The sequence below is a fragment of the Rhinolophus ferrumequinum genome, chromosome 13, assembly GCF_004115265.2.
Source record: "Rhinolophus ferrumequinum isolate MPI-CBG mRhiFer1 chromosome 13, mRhiFer1_v1.p, whole genome shotgun sequence".
NCBI classification, from domain to species: Eukaryota; Metazoa; Chordata; class Mammalia; order Chiroptera; family Rhinolophidae; genus Rhinolophus; species Rhinolophus ferrumequinum.
This window is the reverse complement of record NC_046296.1, coordinates 46,076,265-46,096,457: the sequence shown is the minus strand read 5'-3', so window position 1 is coordinate 46,096,457 and position 20,193 is coordinate 46,076,265. Positions and strand designations below refer to the sequence as shown.

At 35.1% G+C, this 20,193-nt stretch overlaps 1 protein-coding gene across 1 annotated transcript in view; it reads right to left on the bottom strand.

Moving 5' to 3' along the window:
• PRKD3 (protein kinase D3) overlaps nucleotides 1–20,193 on the bottom strand; it is a 56,257-nt gene that overhangs the window by 24,906 nt on the left and 11,158 nt on the right. The window contains exons 3-8 of the mRNA XM_033124670.1: nucleotides 11,327–11,465; nucleotides 9,627–9,758; nucleotides 8,469–8,626; nucleotides 4,804–4,996; nucleotides 1,826–1,903; nucleotides 101–284 (exon numbers count right to left, since the gene is read on the bottom strand). Coding sequence (XP_032980561.1) covers nucleotides 101–284; nucleotides 1,826–1,903; nucleotides 4,804–4,996; nucleotides 8,469–8,626; nucleotides 9,627–9,758; nucleotides 11,327–11,465 — 884 coding nt within the window. The remainder of the gene's footprint in view (nucleotides 1–100; nucleotides 285–1,825; nucleotides 1,904–4,803; nucleotides 4,997–8,468; nucleotides 8,627–9,626; nucleotides 9,759–11,326; nucleotides 11,466–20,193) is intronic.

Here is a 20,193-nt window from a genome sequence, read left to right as displayed (position 1 = left end):
AATTACATTTTAGGCTCCACTTGAAAAGATGGGGGGCTTTTTTTTCATCAGTGGAGCTCCTGGCCCGACCTTGTGTTTGGAAGTAGCTTACGTGTATTACCTGATTGTTTTAACAGCTTCTTCATCTCTCTCCACATCAAGATCAGATGGATCCAAGAAGAACATTTTATCTTCTGGGGGAGACGGTTCTTCTGTGTCATCCAAACCCCGACTACCATCACTGTTCATATCACTACTGTCAATATCCATTGGTATATCTGTATCTGTTCCCAGACTGGAAGGTTCTGGCAAAGTTTTAAACGAATTCCAGAATTTTATATTAAAGGATACTAACACATTTAAACACAGACAGTATATTAATTGTGGGAAAAAAAGTTAAAAAATTTTTAAATGAAATTGTAGGAAAATACATTTTCCTACAGGGCTAGTAAGGAAGAATAGATGGAAAAGTGACTACTAATGGGTATGGAGTTTCTTTTGGGGTGATGAAAATGTTCTAACATTAGATTGTAGTGACAGGTGCATAACTTTGTGAATAAACTAAATGGATGAAGTGTAAGGTATGCAAACTATACCTTAATAAAGATATAGTTTAAAAAACTATGCTTAAAAAAATGATAAGCCACCAACTGAGAGAAGGAATTTGTATCACATCTAACTGACAAAGAATTTGTAGGTAGAATTATCAACAACTCCTGCAAATCAATAATAACAAATAAACATTCAAACAGAAAAATGGACAAAACATGTGAACAGACAATTTACAGGGGGAAAAAAAACCCTAAATAACAAATAAACATTTGAAAGATGCTCAAACTCATTAGTATAAACAGTATTTCATATCCATTTGTCAACAGGTGGAAAAGCGCAAAAATAAATGAACTATAAATCCATATAAGACTTCAGTCATACAGAAAAACAAGAAAACCAATCATGCTCTGTGAATAGTGTTAAACAGCAACCACAGAAAACATGCCATAAGAGAAAATGTTAAACTCTTAAGGAGGTTTTTAATTTCCATTCCTTATGATGCTTTTCTTCCAACAGAACTACTTACATTCAATTTTTACCAGTCACATTTACCAGGAAATGTTAAAGAACAATTATGCTGAAAGTTTTGAGTCATTACTCCTTCCTTCCAAAAAAGGTAATAATTTTGATTAATATAATCTTGAAAAAAGAAAAAAATGGCAAAAGGGAAAATATTTAGCTCATGATTATTTGATGGAGAAAGAGACAGTGAGGCTATACAATGTGTTCTAATGACTATGGACTAAGAAGCCAGACCATATGGGTTCAAACCCCAACTCTACCACTTAGTGGCTGTATTTCTTGGGCAAGTTATTTAATGTCTTTGTGCCTAAGTTTATTCATCTGTAAGTATTTAGCTCAAAGGGTTGTTCTTAGGTTTAAATTTCAATAGATGTAAAGAATTTAGAACAGTGCCTGGCATATATAATAGTAAGCAGTAAATAAATGTTGGAACTATGAAAATTCTAGGGATAACAGCAGGGCTTTAAAATAAGTCTTTTTACATCTAAAGATGAGAGAGGATATGCAGCACTCTTGTCTACAGTATACTACCAAGTGGTAGGTGGCTACAGGAAAAATGGGAAGGCATAATTACTAATAATCACTAAAAAAAGTATGTATACCATTACTGATCTCTATATGTTGCTTGATTGTTAAGTCAGAAAAAAAAGTCAAAATTAAGAAACAAAGTAAAAAAAATAAAATATGCAAATATAATCTCATACAAAGATAATACACAAAAGAATTGTGACCTTTTCTGATCTTTTATGAAAATTAAGAAAAAGAATTTTACCTCCATTGAAAGTAACCTCTCCAAGGCAATCTCTTGGTACTTTTGATGCACAACGTTTATGGCAGTTAAATTTACAATCTAAAATAAAATATTCGGCTTATTAATTTATGTTAAGTCAGGCAATATCAGATATGATTAAAGACTTTCTTTAAATCGCTCACAAGTACAGTATTATTAATAATGATGACGATGGTGATAAAATCAAGTTTTCGTCTACTAAGAACTCAGGTCGTGGGCCAAAGGCTGGTTTCAAGTTCTGATGCTACCTCTTAATAGTTATTTTAACTCCTCAGAGCTTAGTTTCTTTATCTGTAAAATGAAGCTAAAATGTTGCTGGCAACCCCATGTTTTCTTCCCTTACCTCACACTCATCTTTCCACATACCCCTGAAGACTTTCTCAGGCTAATTAAATTCCTTTCCAACATATGTCAGGCCCTTACTTTCAATTTATAATTATTAGGACCTAGTGGATATACAGAAAAGATATTGAGATTCCACACCCAGTGACTAGGAATTAGTGAAGGCTTTCCCATACAACCCTGTAAGGAAGGACTCCGCTTATGCACAAGGTCTCCCACTTGTACATAATGGTTCTTTTCAACCTGCAAGAACCTGAGTTGACAGCATTGTCGATCAGTGGCAGGTGCAAGCTGTTCAATACTACTCTGTAACTCAGTGGTTCTCAAACTATGGTCCCCAGGCCAGCACCGTCAGCATCATCTGAAAACTTGTTAGAAATGCAAATTCTTGGGTCCTACCCCAGACCTACTACACAAGCAGCTCTGGGAGTGGGGCTGAGAAATGTGTGTTTTAATAACCTCTTTGAGTGACACTAAAATTGAGACCCACTGCTGTAACTACTGTCTAACACCACCAGCAATAATTGGGTAATAAACTAATTTCAAGTCCTGACTTAAAAGAAAAGGCTCCATGAAATTAATAATTTGGTGGATGATAAAACTTGCATCATGTAACACTGTCTTCTTTAATGAGAGACCCTGAGGAAACTCATACATATTAATATCTTGCATATATCATCAATAATTCATTTGGTTTTTAGCTCATAAGGTTTACAAATTGTGACAATAACAAGGTTTCCACTTTCCCTTAGAGCCAAATTTATGGTCCATTTGCAGCAAGTATGTAGGTTCTAATGGCAGGCATTTTACTTCTCTGTATTCCAACCCATGTTTTAACTAATTTGTTTATGCTCTCTTATATTTTATATATACTCTCAAGTTGTGTTGAAGTTTTAATATAACAAAGTAAAAAAATAAACAGATGAATGAATGAATAGCTATTCTCGGAACTGTATTTTTCCTCAAATAATCCAGCGTAACTGTTTTATCTTAACTAAATTTTTTCTTTCTTATCTTGAAAAGTGAATGAAAATGACTATTTTACTTTTTAAGTATTGTAGTTCATATTATAAAAATACAGGAATCACTGAAGTAAATTCTGATTGATAACCAAAATAACATAGCTATAGAGTATAACCTACTTTCTGAATCAAAACAAGTACAAAACAGTCTTCTTTGAGCTCTAAGAAGTTAAAGTAATAACCCAGTGACAGAGTTAACTAGTTTTATTTCAAAATTCATTAATCTACATACTTATTTTAGTTCCTCTACAAATATTGTACTTTTCTGTATATGGTTTTAGAATGTTTCTGTTCTGCTCAGGAGAGCAGCGTTATTTTACTACCTTTACTATCTGTTGGCTAGAATTTATACATCTGTTATTAATGTTCTTTCCCAAAACTTTCCTTAGTGGCTGCTTGCCAATATACTTTCGTGTTGATATTTTAAAGTATTAACATATATTAACTCATATTTAAAAGTAAGCTGTTGAAATAAAATTTCAACATGTAATTATGCCTGTCTGATGGTTATTAAATACTTGACAACAGACGTACAACCTGTTATCTATTTGATGTTCCCCCGTGTTGCCATATAGTACCAAGAAAAGTTTCCTTTTCTTACCTACTTAAGTTAAATTTATATACAATTATTTGATTTTATATTGTGAACAGGACTTATTGTTGCAAAGACCTCAAATCTAATGTTTTATTTAGATAAAACTAAAAAAATTCAATTCTTTCTTACAAATATATAGAAGTATACAAATACTTCTATATAAAAAAGAACTGTTTAAATAATCACACGAAAAATAAACAGGTAAGGTTATACACAGACTGCCTTGCCTATCCTGGCTCAATGACTAATAGCACAATTAAACTCTCTATTTTGGGTTTCACTCTATTGTACAGCATTACTGAGAAAAAGATACAAGATAAAAAAGATAATCATCTTTTAAAAGCATAAAAACATTATATAACTATAGGGAAAATTATTCCATTACTTTATTAAAAACCTGATGTTTTTGGAATACCATGACCGTGTTTTGGGTTAGTATCCAAATATGGGTGGTCCCCACTATAATTCCAGTGGCTTCTACTATAGTCTACCTAATTTTGATTATTCTCTGGAATGACAGTTTTTTATACAACTCTCCTAGCTACGTAATTAAAAACAAAAACAACAAAACTCGTGTGTGTGTGTGTGTGTGTGTGTGTGTGTGTGTATGACTATTTAATGAAAAAGGAAAGCATTATTTTATATCTTGGGTACTGTGTATCTTTGGAATCAGAAAGACTTAAGCTCAAATATTAGCTTACCTGCTTACTAATTGTTCCGTATTATCAAGTGTTAAGCAGTGATATCTCAGAGATACAAATTCCAGGTTTTCTGTTTACATTCTAATTTTTCTTTAGCATAATTCCTGGTACTAGTACACAAATTGCAGACAGTAGTAATTGTCAATAAATATATGTGTATGTGTGTGTATCTTCTTTCTGTTTTAAGTTAATGACTATGAGACCAATTTCTCTGCTTAGTGCTTCTAAAATATATTTTAAACTTATATTTCCTAACAAAAACAGATACAAATTTTACGGAAGAGAAACACCCAATCCTACCTTTACACTGCATTCCTTGGCGGAAGAGGCCTTTCAGTAACCGCTTACAGTACTGACATATTGTGGGGCGGGTGTAAGAGTGAACTGCAAATGTGTGTGGAACTTTTACTCTGCACATTACCATCTTTTCCATCCAGATTGGGCGACCACTCCAAGAAGGAATTCTCTTACTTGGTTCTTGGTGAAGATGTGACTAAAACATACGTAGTTTCCGTAAGTATTCCATATTAAAAACAAAATATTAAGAGCAGGGCTTGACCACAAAAGTCATTTTTTTCTAACACTAAAGCCAAAAACCTAAAAATGTGGATCTCAGCAGTTTCCTTTGGAAACTTAACTTACTAACCCTTGAATGAGAAAAGTACTTTTTTTTTTTTTGGCTAAATATTTATGCTTTAGAAAAAGGATATTTTCATTCTCACACATATATATATATATATTCACCGATTAACTATTATTTGCCAGGCATACGACATTTTTCAAATAAAAAACAGAACCCTTAAAATCAATTTATAACAGATATTCAAATCCCTTCAAAAACCTTACCAAGGAATTAATCACAGGAAAAGTACATAAATTCAGTAAGTGTTACTGCTGTTCATGTTAAATTACTGAACACAGCGTCTGAAAATACTTCAAAACAAGTGTTAGTTTTTCAAATTTATTTTAACAAATACAAAAATATATATGTAAAAAATTACATATAGTTAATGATGATATAAATAATGGCAAATACAAAACTAACTGAAATAACTTTACCCCTAGTAATTATGCTTTAAGAAGTTCCTGGATATTTTAAGTATTTTCCAGTTAGATTTTTCCTTTCTTTGAGCAAAAAAGAAAGTTAAAGGTGTTGATTAAAAAAATTGTGTAAACCTTAAAGAAAAGTGGATTTTTATAATTATGACCCTTTCTACATATACAAAAGAAATAATATTAAATTATATGCCAGTTCAATGTGGCTCATCCCATTCATTCAACATATACTGATTACTACAGATCAGGCCTAATACTATGCATCAGAGATACAAAAATTAATACAGTCCATGTTCTCAAGCACAGAATCCAAATACCTAACTAATTTCTACGTGTATTAGAGATTTTGTTGTTATCTGTTTGCTTCTTCATTGCTAGAACTGAGGTCCTGAGATGTTTCACACGCCTTCTATAACTAGTAATGTCTGTAACTCACAAAAGCTGAGTCATTCTATATTGACTAGTATGTTTAACCAACAGAAGGAAAATAAGCTAAAAGACACCAAGAGATAAAAAAGTGTAAGGGAGAAATGAAGAGAAATCAAAAGTTTTTTGTTTTGTTTTTTCTGAAGAGTAGGAAGAAGGAAGAGAAAAAGAAATGGAGGAGAGTACTATAAAAAGAACACAAATACACAAATATAGACTCTGATGGACAGTTTTTTACTAATGTTTAGCTAGAAAATTTCTAAAAGAAATTATGAAACAGTTTAAGAAAAGTACAAAATAAATGTTAAAACCAAAACCAAACTTGCAGGCTTTAGCTTCCAAGGTGTCCTGCTGTAGTCTGGCTCACCATCCATGCTGCCATGGATGGAGCACCTTTGGCAAAAGGAACACCACAGTGATTCTGCAAAGCTAACAAAGAAGCCAGCGGGAATCAGAAACAGGTGTTTTAGGCCTTTGTTCACCCCTGGCTCCCTATCCTAGTGGTGATTCAATACTCTGCTTTCTTGCTCCTGCTTCTACCACTTTCAGTTTATCTCAAGTTTTAAACATACAAGATGGAATAAGACTGATTTAGCCAGTCAAATATAGAGGATACCCCTACAAGGAAGAACTTTCCTAACAGATGCCTTCATATGCCACGGCCAGTTAGTGACTGCCTTTTGTCAGTCACTTTTGATCCCTGCTGGGATCTCGGTTTCTGAGACACGGTATGTGTGTGATCACAACACATAAGAACTTAGGAGGCTCTGACGGTGTAGACACTGGGGGTTGGTTCCTCTCTAACCTCGGTTCGGATTTGAGGTTATTCCCATCTCCTCATTGTTATCTCCTCCATTCCTTTAGTGTCCTCTTTTCCCATTCTTCCTTCCCTGATTTTCTTCAGAGCTCCTTTTTGAGACTGCATGCTTCTTGACAGACATTCCACTCTACAATTTCTACCTGTTCTACAGAACTCCACCATCTAATCATTTCAAACATGTTACTCTACTTTTTATACTTCCCTAAGGAATTTTCATCTTCAGGATAAAATATAAACTAATGAATTAAAATGTAATACCTTATCTATCTGCTCTGTCCTGTTATTTTCTCACCTGGTAATATCCAACTGAGGCTAGGTGACACACCAAGTATCATTGGTGGGGCTCTTAAAAGAACCCATCTCTATCCTACAGTCCCCATTCCCAGATTAGTTTTCCTATGCAGTTGTGTGTAAAATGCACTGACTCTCCTATTACCAATCCTTTCCCAAGTTCTTGCATGTGTTTATAATAACTCACTGTTCTTAGTTCCTACTTTAGTCTTCTCAGGAACTAGTGTTCCTTAGTCTTCTACTTTAAAAATCTCACACTAGGGTTAAGCAATACAGGACTTTTGTGAAAGAATTTCAGAAGCTTTTACACTGGTGCCTCCGTTTAGCAAAATCTTGTGTCTAGGGTATCAAGAAAACAGTCCCAAGGCTTGATTTTGCCATTAATTTATAGAAGATCAAAGGGGTTAATAGTTAAGATTGTGATCTATAGATGGAAATATTTTAAGTACTATCAAATGAACAAGAAAGTTATTTCTTTTTTCCCTGATCTACTATCCTTACCTTTGAGGGATACAATATATTAGAAAAAGTCATTGATTTAAAAATAATAAGATCTGGATTTAATTCTAATATCGCTTACGAATTTGCTCTGTGACTTCAGAGAAGTCACTTGACCACTCTGAGTCTCAACTATCTCATGGTATACCGGTCTGCTGACACATCTCACTGGAATAGTGTGAGGATCAGTGGGATCATTTACTCACTCATTCATTCATCAGTGAGTTCCCTACTAAGGACCAGGTATTGTGCTGGGCACGTGGGGCATGCAAAGACATGAGGATTGCTTTCTTTGAATAGCTCATAAACTCCTTAAGGACAACCTAGTATACAAACACTAAACTCCTTCAGGACAGTCTAGTGTACAAACACCACATACATCATTAGGGAGATATGAAAAGTGCTGCGGCATTCAGAAAATAAAATAACTTCTAGGCACAGGGAAAATCAGGAAAGGTAGCGATTGAGCTAGGCCTGAGAAAAACATGTAGGATAGACAAGAGCAAAGTTAGGGGAAGCAAGAGAATGTTAAGGGAATGTATAAAGGTTTCCTCATGAGGAGTTGTGTCCTAAGCTGTAGTGTAATAAGATGGTCTGGATGTAGTAAGATGAAGTAAGTATGGAGACCAAGAGTCATGATACTGGTTAGGAGGCTAATGCAGTGAGGTCCAAGAGATGAGGTGATGCCAAAGAACACAAAATGTAATTCTTTACTATTGGTAAGCTCTGTCTCTACTAACACATTTTAAGTTTCTTACATGTAGGAATCTGACTATTCTTTAGAATATAACTTATGTTCTAGGAAGATGTCATATATCTTGGACAATGTAAGGATTAACTAGTACAACGCCCTCTATTACCTTAGAATACATACCTCTTCAGTGAGAAGGGCTACACATTCAGTCTGGAGGGGTCTTGGGACTGAGAGGCCAGGTCCTGGCAGAGATACGTTTGACAGACGCCTCTTTCTTACTCCACTACAGTTATTTGGAATCTTGAAGGCACATCGTTTATGATAATTTAATCCACAGCCTAAATATATTTTAAAACGTTTAAAAAATGTAGATTAAAAAAACTTTACTATATAAGGATGCTACATAAAATGTAGGTGCTTGTTTTATTTATTTCCTCTGGCAGCAACAGTTACCCTAACTCAGAACCCAGCTGACAGGCTAAACGGAAGCTAACAACTTCAAGAAGAACAGGAAATGTGTAGAAAGGTTAAGTTAGCGAGAGTGGCAGTTCTTGAAGTGTGGTCCCCACGTATAGCATCACCAGAAAATTTGTTAGAAATGTAAATTACTAGGCTCCACCCCAGACCTATGCATGGTAAAGTCTGAGAACTCCTGGCTTAAAACACTTTAGCAAACTGTGTCCTGTGTACCAAATCCTTCCCAAGATATGTGAAAATTACATGAAATTCAAATTTCAGTGTTCATAAAGAATTTTATTGGAACACAGTATGCTCATTTGTGTACATCTTGTCTGTGGCGACTTTCACCCTCCAACAGCAGAGTTAAGCAGTTGAGACAGACATCATTTGGCCAGCAAAACTTAAAATATTTACTCTCGCCCTTTACAGAAAAATTTTGTTGGCCCTTCACCTTAGAGTTTCTTAAACAGAAATGTGGACCTGCATCCTATTCCCTCAATTCTAATTCAGAACAACTTTGTTGTTGCATGTAAAAGAAAACCTTTTAAAAAGATCATAAGGAAGTTAATATTTACTGAGCCACTATTTTGTGGCAAGTATTTTACCCATATTACCTCACTTAACCATTTACTCTTTATGAAACGAGTGGAGTAGAGTACATTTTATAGACAGAGAAAATGATCCTCAGAGAGCTTTAGTGAGTTGCCCAACAACATGACCTACTAAATGGCAAAGGAAAGAGCAGAGTCTAGATGGATCTCTCCAATTGTAAACCTGGATTACCACCTCGTCACCACTAATGATCTTGTTCTTTCATTGATGATTAGAGAATGCAAATGTGAAATCTGATCTCAACGACATGCAATCTAGAAAACGTACCTTCACATTTCAGTCCCTGACGTACCAATCCCCAGAGCATCTCGCCACAATAATCACAAAAAGTAGGAGCTTTGTAAGAATGTACATAGAGAGTATGTGGACGAATCTGGAAGTCTTCTACTGTGGCCAAAGCTTTTAAGGAAGAGAAATATTAAAATAAACATTTTATTTGTATGAGGTTAGGAATGTTGATCGTATTCATTTACGTCGAAGTACAGAATCATTTTTTCTGAGTTTCATCTGACCATGAAAATAATTATCCGCAGTTAATATTGTGGTTTTAAAACTCTATTTTAGGAAGTTCATCAGCTTCAAATAATTTGAGCTCCAAAAGTAGGTTTATTAGGTAGGTATTTTGACCTCCAAAAGCATGTTCTCATAATGACAAGATTGCAAATAGTTGTTAGGTCTATTTTAGCTAATTAAAAACTGTTTAACTTATAATACACTGGGAAATAAAATACTAAGGTTAAATATATATATATATTTATATATAAGTATAAATATAAATATATACATGTGGGGAAACTGACCTCAGTTTATAGCAATGTTTCTGTGAGAAATGCACTCAGTTCTAACTTATGATCTCAGGATATGCTCTCTGCTCTCCACAGTCCTAGTAGTTAAGGAAGAGTCTCCTCTTGCCCCCTGTGAGCACCTGAACAGTAAACACGCCTGTCGGCAGACATCATCTCACCGCCACCTACAAGTCGTCAGTACCCACAACGGCCTGTGAAGGGTCCATAGCAAAAGAGTGGATGTGAGCATGACCTCCAGGGGGCACAGGGAGCGAAGCCCCCACTGAGTGAAGAGGAACACAAGCACTGGCAAGGGTATAGATGTTGGGGTTGTGGTATAGAAGATGATCAATGTAGGGGTTAGATGAGTGAAAAGGATGAGGAACTAACAAGCAAAGGCGATGGTCTGAGGGGATCTCAAGAGCAGGCTGCAAAGATGAGTTTAGAGGAAAAAATGGTGGCAGGACTCTGGACTCTTGGCTGGCCTTCCTTGCCTTCCTTCTCCTCCCTCCCTCTCACTCTTCTCTACGTCCCCCCTCCCTCCTTTCCTGCCAAACAAGGAGGTTTTCAGGCCTACTACTATGTGCATTCTTTCTCCTTTACCTTCCTCACAAACAATCCTGTCCACCTGCTGTTGGATGAGATCTGAAATAGTGGGAGCAAAGGAACAATGAATAGCAAGAACGGGTGAGAAGGTGAAAGGAGGTAAGAAAATGCCCTCTGAGAACAAAGGAAGAAGCATTATTTAAGTCATGAAAACAACCAGTACTGCAGTTGCCTCTTCTGTATCTTCATTACTTCTCCTTTTTTCCTGATTTTCTTTTCTGAACCCCAATTCTCTTTTTCTACACTCTTCAAAGAAATGGGGGCAAGAGAAAAGAATTTTAATGTAATTGTTTTACTTCTTTAACTCAAAGAAGAGTATAATCTTCCAGTTCAACTGATAACTCCCTTAGCTTATTATCACTCAAATAGGTAATTCAAGGCTTATTTTTCTACTTTCTCATCTGTGATAGAAGCTTCCTGAAAGTAAAAATAATATGGTAATCATTATTATAGATGAAAGAAGTATGCAACTATAGGACAAAGACTAAGTGTAACTGAACATAGCATTTAGAACAAAACAAAACATAAGGCTCGTTGAAAAAAAGGGCAACAAAATAAAAGAAGCTATTTACTTACCAGAAAGAACAACTTCTACTAGGTCTCCTTCATGTATTTCATCTGCTGAGGTAATCAGCTGCAAAATATTTTCTGAGTTCATGTCATGGCGAAACAGAAGAATTTTGTCATACATGCCAAAGAATCCACACTCTGGAAACTGCAGGAAAATAGTCCTATATCAGTATAACCATAGCTTTCTATTTTTATAAATAAATGTCTCAATCTTACTAAAGAATTATATATGTACTTTTTAGCCTAACACTATTTGCTAACAATTCTATTAATATCTAAAAGATCAATCATGTACTTAAACATCCTGGTTAATTTTCAAGTTCAAAATAGAAAAGTAAACTTAAATATAATCATTGATTAACTTAAAACATGTCTCTTAGGAATACAGGATTTCTTTATTCAGTTATTGATGAAGACTATAATCTTGAACTTATTGCCACTCCATCTTGCATAGCCTGAACGATACACTGTCTTTCCTGCCCTCTCAACTGTGCTTCCTAGATGGGTAGCTACTAGCCACATGCAGTTATTTTAAGTTAATTAAAATTAAATAAAAGTTTAGTTCCTCAGTCACTCTAGCCACATTACATGTGCTCAACAGCCACCTTAGCTACCAGCTACCATTCTGGACAGTGCAGATAGATATAGAACATTTCCATCATCACAATAAATTGAATAGTGCCGGCAGAAGATCAACAATTCTCACACCACAGTCACAAAAGTTCCAAAAATCCAGTATTTTTGCCAAATGCATCTATAGCCTCTAGCATTTATCTAATTATTTTTTTCTTTAATCTACTCACTATAATTACAAATACACGATTCACTATGCTACCTTTCTTTTTAGAAAACAGTTGACCAAGGAGACTTGTAGCTCTGTTCACATATGCCCTATGTATATTTTTTCAATGTGCCCACATTTTGTGACTACAGTGGTGAGATTAGTATACCATGAATCAAAATATGAAAGTTTGTGTTCTAAAATTTTTTATAGCTAATAAAATTATTTAAAAGACAATTTTAAATACTTGCCCTACAAAATAAGGATTTAATTTTCAAATCAATTAAAAAGTGAGAGTATCTTTTAAACTACCAGTGCCTTGGGAAATGCTGCTCCAGGTATTTCAGATTTCTTCAGTTGATCTCAGTATTGTATACTCTCATTTTGGCTTCTCATAGAATATCCTTTAGTAAATTATACAATATGTCGCTGGCTTGCACTGAATGGCCTGATATGTATCACACACTAAACTGTAACTTCATTTAGGGCAGGATGTTGAGGAGGATATGGTTCACCACTTCATATGATAGCCCTTGTTTGTAGGGACCCATAAAAGAAATTTCTCTGGTAGTTTTTATAATATGGATGTTTTGATGATATAACTAATCGTATTTTCATGTTTACTTTGCCCATAGCAGTAGTAAAGCAAAATTTGGGCCCCACTTCTAGCCTCAGGCTAGGATCTTACAGCATGTGTTTTAGTACAGATACCCACCTAGCCTTATCTTATTTTCTGACCTTAAGTTTCTCATTAAAATTATAGTATATATCTCTAAAAAGGAGGTCTCGATATTTTTTGAAAAAGTTAAATTAACAAAAATAAAACCAATGACTTAATTAGAAAGTGAAGAGTTTATTTGTATTTTTTAAAACCTGGGTAAACAATGGAAAATACAGAAATACTTAGAATTTTTATAATACTAATTATCCTTTTATTTGAGTTACCATTAATATTTATAAACTCCATAACGTGCTTTAAACATATATCTAAGTATAAGAATTTTCAATGGAAAAGATAAAAGTGAAAATAGAGAATAAAAAATTATTTTTATCATTTTTATTTAAATTTTAAAGTTAACATTTTGTTAATTTGTATGATTAAATTAGAAATATCTAATAGGGTATAAAACATCCCATAACTTAGTTGCAACAATTCTTAAGGATTAATAAAAAAGCATTCCGCATTCCATCCTTATAAAAATAAGATCTCTAATAAAATATTTGTATGAATAAAACTCATTTTAAAAATTCACATTTTTGCGTGTTTGCTAAGTACAAGGCATTGGCCCTGTGGTTTGTAAAGACAAAATAGTCCTTGTCTTCCAGGAGCTTACAATCTAATAGGAAGATGGAAATAAACACAAACGTTAGACAACATAAGGGAAATTCCAAAAATGAAAAATAAAATTCTAGAAGATGGAATAAAAAACTTTAACTGGGAAGGTGGAATATCACTTTAATAGTGATAGTTGAGTAGAACCATAAAAAAGAGAAGCAGGATTTCCATGAGCAGAAAATGAAAGTGAAAGTAAGGGTGATCCTTGAGAAAGTACAAGGTTAACAGGGAGAAGGTAAGTGGACATTTGTGACAGAAGAATGAGGTGGGGAGGGCTGGGACAAAAGGGTAGGAAGAGCCAAAATGCACACAGGAGGCCCATGGGGCGTCCTAATAGAGAAACGTGGAGTCAACAGAGCTGAGTTTAAGCTTTACTTGTTATAGGTACTAACTATGGCACCTTAGATAAGCTGCTTACCTTCTCTACGCTCAGTTTCTTGTCTAAAAATTGGGAACAACAGGGGAACTGGTTTTATAAAGTTCTTGTAAAAATTAAATTATTTGATAGCTATAAAACACTCAGTACTGTCATCAATTAATACTAGTGGTTCATATTATTATTCTATATCCAAGGGTGAGAGACAGAAGGTCCCAGAGTAAAGCAGTACATGATCACATCTGTATTTTAAACAGATGAGGCTAACAGCACTGTGGGGGACTAGAACAGAAGAGACCAGGGCAAGTTCCTGAGGAAGGCTGAAGCTAGTGGTCAGGAAAGAGGTACCAGGGTCTGCATTACATGGTAAGATGGAAAGCAAGACAACAAGAAACTATTTTTGGTAAATTACATGCATCAGTAATACAACAGGTCCTCAAATAATGCCGTTTTGTTGTTGATGAGGTACTGTAGGAACTCCTTGTTTATATCTGTTAGCCTATGGTAAAATTGGTTTCGTTACACATCATTTTATTTAAGGTCGCAGAACCTAATGACATTTAAGTGAGGACTTACTGTATTCAGTTTATTCCCCTAGGGCAGTGGTTCTCAATCAGGGCCATTTTGCCCCCCAGAAGATATGTGGCAATGTCTTGAGGCACTTTTGGTTGTTACAACTTGAAGTACTGGCATCCAGTGGGAAGAGGCCAGGGATGCTGCTAAACATCCTACAACGCATGAGGCAGCCCACAGAACAAAGAATTGTCTGGCCCCAAATGTCGCTAGTGCTAAAGCTGGGAAACACTGCTCTAGGGCATAAGGGAGTCAAGAGTAGAGAGAGACTAGAAAATATGGAAGGAAGTTGACAACCTTCTGAAAACTAGACATACCCACATTTCTTTCCCTACCTCAGCCTTGATTAAAAGAAGAAAGAGGAAATGAAAGAACCAGCAAGAGCTAGCAGCATAGAAGCAAAATAGGCCTTTAATTTGGCCTCTTTTTAAATTCCCCCAGGCTTTTCTGGATTTGCCTTCTACAGACTGTGCCAATGACTACTCTTGACTGTACAAAATGAAGACTTTTCCCAGTCCATAAGGAAAACTAACAGAATGTCATCATAAAGTTATCAAATCCCCACTTTTTGTAAGCGCTCTTTGCCAACTTCAGACTCTTTCTTTGTTTTTGCATTAAAGGTGGTTCCAAGAATTAAAAAACAGATCATCTTATCTAGATAACCATTTTATCAAAGTTACTTTTTATGGTATTCACTTACACTTGTTATAACTAGAAGGTTTCAATACTTCCAAGTAAAATTCCTTCAAGTAACACTGTATTTTGAGAGTTCTTTATGAGAACAGTTTATAAAGTTCATGTCATTAAAATTCTGTCAGTAAAATGTTAGATGAGGTAGGAAGTTTTTAAGTTTTCAATTCTATGTGGTCAAACACAATTTTTATGTTACCAAAATAGCTTCAGAATTTAACATTATCTGAACAAATAATTTATCACTACATACTTTTTTAAAAGGGTGACCTTGAAGTTTTAATATACATATAGTTTACTTTTTTCTAATTGAAGTGTAAGGAGTAAAGAGCACTAACCTAATTAGAAAATAGGTAATAGCCTCCCCCCCAACACACACACACAGGTAACCACCACCCAGGTCAAGATACGGAACATTCTCAGCACCACAGTTTTCTTTATATTTACTTAAATTTAGAAGTGGAATACTAAAGTCATTTTAAAATTTGATGCCAAATAAATCTTCACAGTACATCTTTCTAATAATCAGATCAGAGTAAACAAGCTCCACGAGAGCAAGGGCATTCTCTTTTCACGTTCCCTAGCACCTAGAACTTAGTATTTCACAGGCACTTACTAAATAAAGTTGACTACTGAGCAAAGGTAACTAATTTAACACAAACATATTTCTCAGAAATATAATATTAATATAACATCACTTTTAGGAAAGTATTTAATTGAAGAAAAGAATTTCAATGACTCGTTCTATTAGGTTGGTACAAAAGTCATTACAGTTTAAAAGGTTAAAAATAATTGCAAAAACCACAATTACTTTTGCATCAACCTAATATATACAGATAGAAAGCACTAGAGTCTAGATGAGTCAATGAGAGAATTACTCAACGTTGACTCTGAATTTATTCTGAACTTTCATCATTAATCTACAACCCAGAATTTTCTGGATATGACATAGCAGAGGAGCCACTTCATTTAACATTTGCCATTTTTCTTTGACACAGACCAGAGCACTCTTTTTTCGTTTTCCTTCTTCCTTGTTTTTGTTAGGTCTGTTATATTTAATTTAAACTTTCTATCCTAGTCATGGTCTTAATCTGAATATCCAGCAGAATTTTTTGAAAAAACACTTCTTCCAGTTTGAGCCTCCAGCTTAGTTATGGTCGCCTGACACTGTTTCGCCACGACAAGAAGCAGAGGGGTAGAGTGAAGAGTAGGATGTTGCCTAGCCGCTGCGACACATCTATAGTAGAAATAAGGCAGTAAAAAACAATGTGGAATGACAACAGGTTTCTAGAAAACAAAAGAAACAGCTGGGGTTTTTGCTCTACTTTGGCAGAATCTGCAAATTATACTCAACCCATGTCAGCAGAGACAACGTATTCAAAGAATAAATCAAAATACTCCTAAATAAGGATACATAAGCAAAGAGTCTTCAGGTCATGTGGATGATCAAAACTAAAAACAAATGTTTTAAATCAGCTAAAAGCAGACAGTCAGCTTTAGTTAGAATCAATTCATTTTCAGTAAACACCATCATAGCTTAAAATGAACTGCTGTTTGCCAATTTCCTTTCTCACCCCAATTACATCTACTATGTTAATTTAACAAATTAACACAGTAGCAGTAGCATTATTGCCTTTTGGCAATAAGAAAGCAAGAAGGTGGGGAACTAACATTCACTGAGCATAGTTATTAATATTATGCATCAGGTATTGTGCAGAGCACTTGACATAGATTATCTTATTTATTTTCCTCAAAACTCCCAAAACAAGTAACCTCAGTTCTCTAATAAAATGAACACTTGATCTCTAGTTTTCATAGTTTGTCATATGCTAAATACTAAAATCAAAAAGCAAGAGAAAAGCAATATAAGCATGTTGGAAGAATGCTATATTCATACATGTTTTGGTATTTGCTAAAATTTTAAGAACACTACGACCCATGATCTTCCCTGATTCAGGAGATTTTAAAACTATGGCTATTACTATTTGGGGGCACTAATTACGAGGTCAGACAATTAAGTTCGTGAACTTATCCTAGAAAAAGTGCCACATACCTTATTGACCTTATTGCTGAATATCACTACGGTCACCTTCGAAGTACTTCCCTTGGGAAGCTATGCACCGACGCCAGCACCTAGTCCACCCTTCAAAGCAATTTTGGAACTCTTTCTGGAATGGCCATCAGAGCTGTCGCCATATTACCCCTGATGTCCTGAATGTCACCAAAATGTCTTCCTTTGAATATTTCCTTTATCTTCGGGTAAAGAAAGAAGTCATTGGGGGCCAGATCAGGTGAGTAGGAAGGGTGTTCCAATAGTTATTTGTTTACTGGCTAAAAACTCCCTCAGAGCCTGTGATCTGGTGCATTGTCGTGATGCAAGAGCCATGAATTGTTGGTGAAAAGTTCAGGTCGTCTAACTTTTTCATGCAGCCTTTTCAGCACTTCCAAAAAGTAAACTTGATTAACTGTTTGTCCAGCTCGCACAAATTCAAAATGAATAACCCCCTCTGATATCAAAAAAGGTTAGCAACAGTGTTGCAACAAGTTTGTGAACTTAATTGTCAGACCGCGTATGTACCAGACATAATATTAAGGGCTTTACATTTAGTCACCACAGTTTTTAAATGGAGGTAGATATTATGATCTTAGCTTCACAGATCATGATCAGAAGTTGAATGACTTGAAAAGAGTCCATCCTCAAAAAAAAAAAAAAAAGGGAGAATCAAAATCTCTTCCTGGGTCTGTCTCTGATTTGAAAATTCTGCTACCTCTTTCTTGGATTATTCTTTTATTTTAAGATATACCAAACACAAAAAATAGTACAGATTTAAATGCTAATGTAATTTTGAATTGGGAATCCATGCATGAAAAATCACTGTAAAACGGGCAGAGCTTTTGGCCTATTCCCTCAACTCTGATTTGCTCATTTGTAATCTGACTCTCTGGTATTAGACTCCCAACAGAGATCAGATCAGCCAGTTTCTGCCTGGCTCAATCCCAGCTCTACCTGCTGCTTAGATTTGTCTGCTTTCTTGGTTCTCCTGATTGCCAGTCCTACTAGTTCTTTGGCTCTTACCAGTATGAAAAGCACTCCCTTCAGCTTATAAACTCCTAGAAGGCAGACATCCTGTTAAGTTTGTTTTACAAACCAACATGAAGATATAGGAATTATACATATAAGTTAAAATTTTAATTCATTTCTTAACTATATCCATATTCATAATGAAAACTGTACTATTCTTAAAACAAACACATCCTAGCCAAACTGGAAATCTATTTTAAAGCTCAAGCTAGAATGCATACCTAGAAGATACTCATATTCACTAATTTAATAAGACCCTACTGGGGCTGTAATATTTGCAAATAAAATAGTTCAAAGTCCTAATCTATATTCTTACAAAGAATATGGAAAAAGTTAACAGGAGTCGTCAGAGAGTGAATAACTGAGAAGAGTCTTCTAGAAGAATCTGGCCTTTTGCACAATCCCAGAAACCTATACCTGACAATCTAAACTACTAGTGGGAGCAGGTTGGGCACAACAAAAGCACTGATACACAAAACAGGCTGGAAAAGAATGCTAGTGCTTATCTGCTCATTTCTTTCTCTTTGCAGCTCTGACAACTATAAATCATTTCATCAATGGAAGTAATTATTACCGTAGATTATTTGCAATATCATGTTTTTAGCAGTAAAAGCAGGAAGAATGTGTCCTTTAACAAATTTCTGTTGAGTGTAAGGTATCTGGCGATAGAAAAATGAGTAAGACAACACCAATCTCAATGTAACATAAATGTTGGAAGCATTTCAAATCTTCAGAAAAAGGAAGCTAAAATTTTGGCTTATGCTTACAACAACAACAAAAGAAACTCCACCCACTCCACCCTCGGGATGTGTCATGAAATTGGACTGAATTCAGAGAGTGATCACTTTTGGCCACATCCAAGTTTTAAGCAAAGCTCAACTATAAATGATCTGTTGGTTACAGAGATATACAACTACCGTACAATTCAGAAATTTCAATTCTGGGTATATATCCAGGAAGAAAAGAAATCACTATCTCAAATACATATCTGCACCCCCATGTTTACTGTGGCATTACTTACAATAGACAAGACATGGAAACAACCTAAGTGTACACTGATGAATGATGGATAAGGGAAATGTGTATAAACATACACATATGTACAACGGAATATTATTCAGCCATAAAAAAGGAAATTCTGCCATTTGGGATAACATGGATGGACCTTGAGGTCATTGTGCTAAGTGAAATAACTCAGGCAGAGAAAGACTAATACTGTACGATCTCACTTATATGTGGAATCTAAAAAAATCAAATTCATAGAAACAGAGAACAGAGTGGTAGTTACCAGAAGCAGAGGATAGCGGGCAGGGGAAATGGTGAAGGTGGTCAAAAGGTACAAACTACCAGTTATAAGATAATTAAGTTCTGGCAATGTAATGTACAGAATGGTGACTACAGTAACACTGGAAAGTAAAAATGTAAAATAGATGGAATCTACATTTAGCATTATGACTCGTAGATTAAAAATACATTTTAAAATATTGTCAAAATAAAATCATAGCCTAGGTAGCCCTCCTTCCCTAATTTCAAAGTAGGGGTGCCCTCTTGGCTTATTTCACTAACTCTTAGAGGTCTCTCCTTAGGTCTTCCAAACTAAGGGATCTTGTCATCATTTTTCTGCCTTGTTAGTTTCTCTATAGAAAGAGTTGGGAAAGATCCTCTTGACGAGCAATGATCCCATTTTAAGAGCCACAGCAGAACACTAGGGCCCCAATGTATACCTTTGTGCCAAATCCTTATGTGAAAAAACATTTCTCCAGCCATCTTAAAAATTTCTAGAACACAGTAATCCTACCTAGTAAGATAATGTTCTCCTATATTCAAACAGGATATCAAGTTTTACCAATGGTACTTTCCCAATACCCTTCAAATATATCACCACTTTCCAACTGCCTCAATTGAGGTCTTCATTATACTGGCCTCCTATCTGATCTCCCAACTTTATCTCACTTAGTTGCCATATTTTAGTTTTCCAAAACACAGATGTGGTCATGTCACTTTGCTGCACATAGACCTTAGAGAAATCTCCACT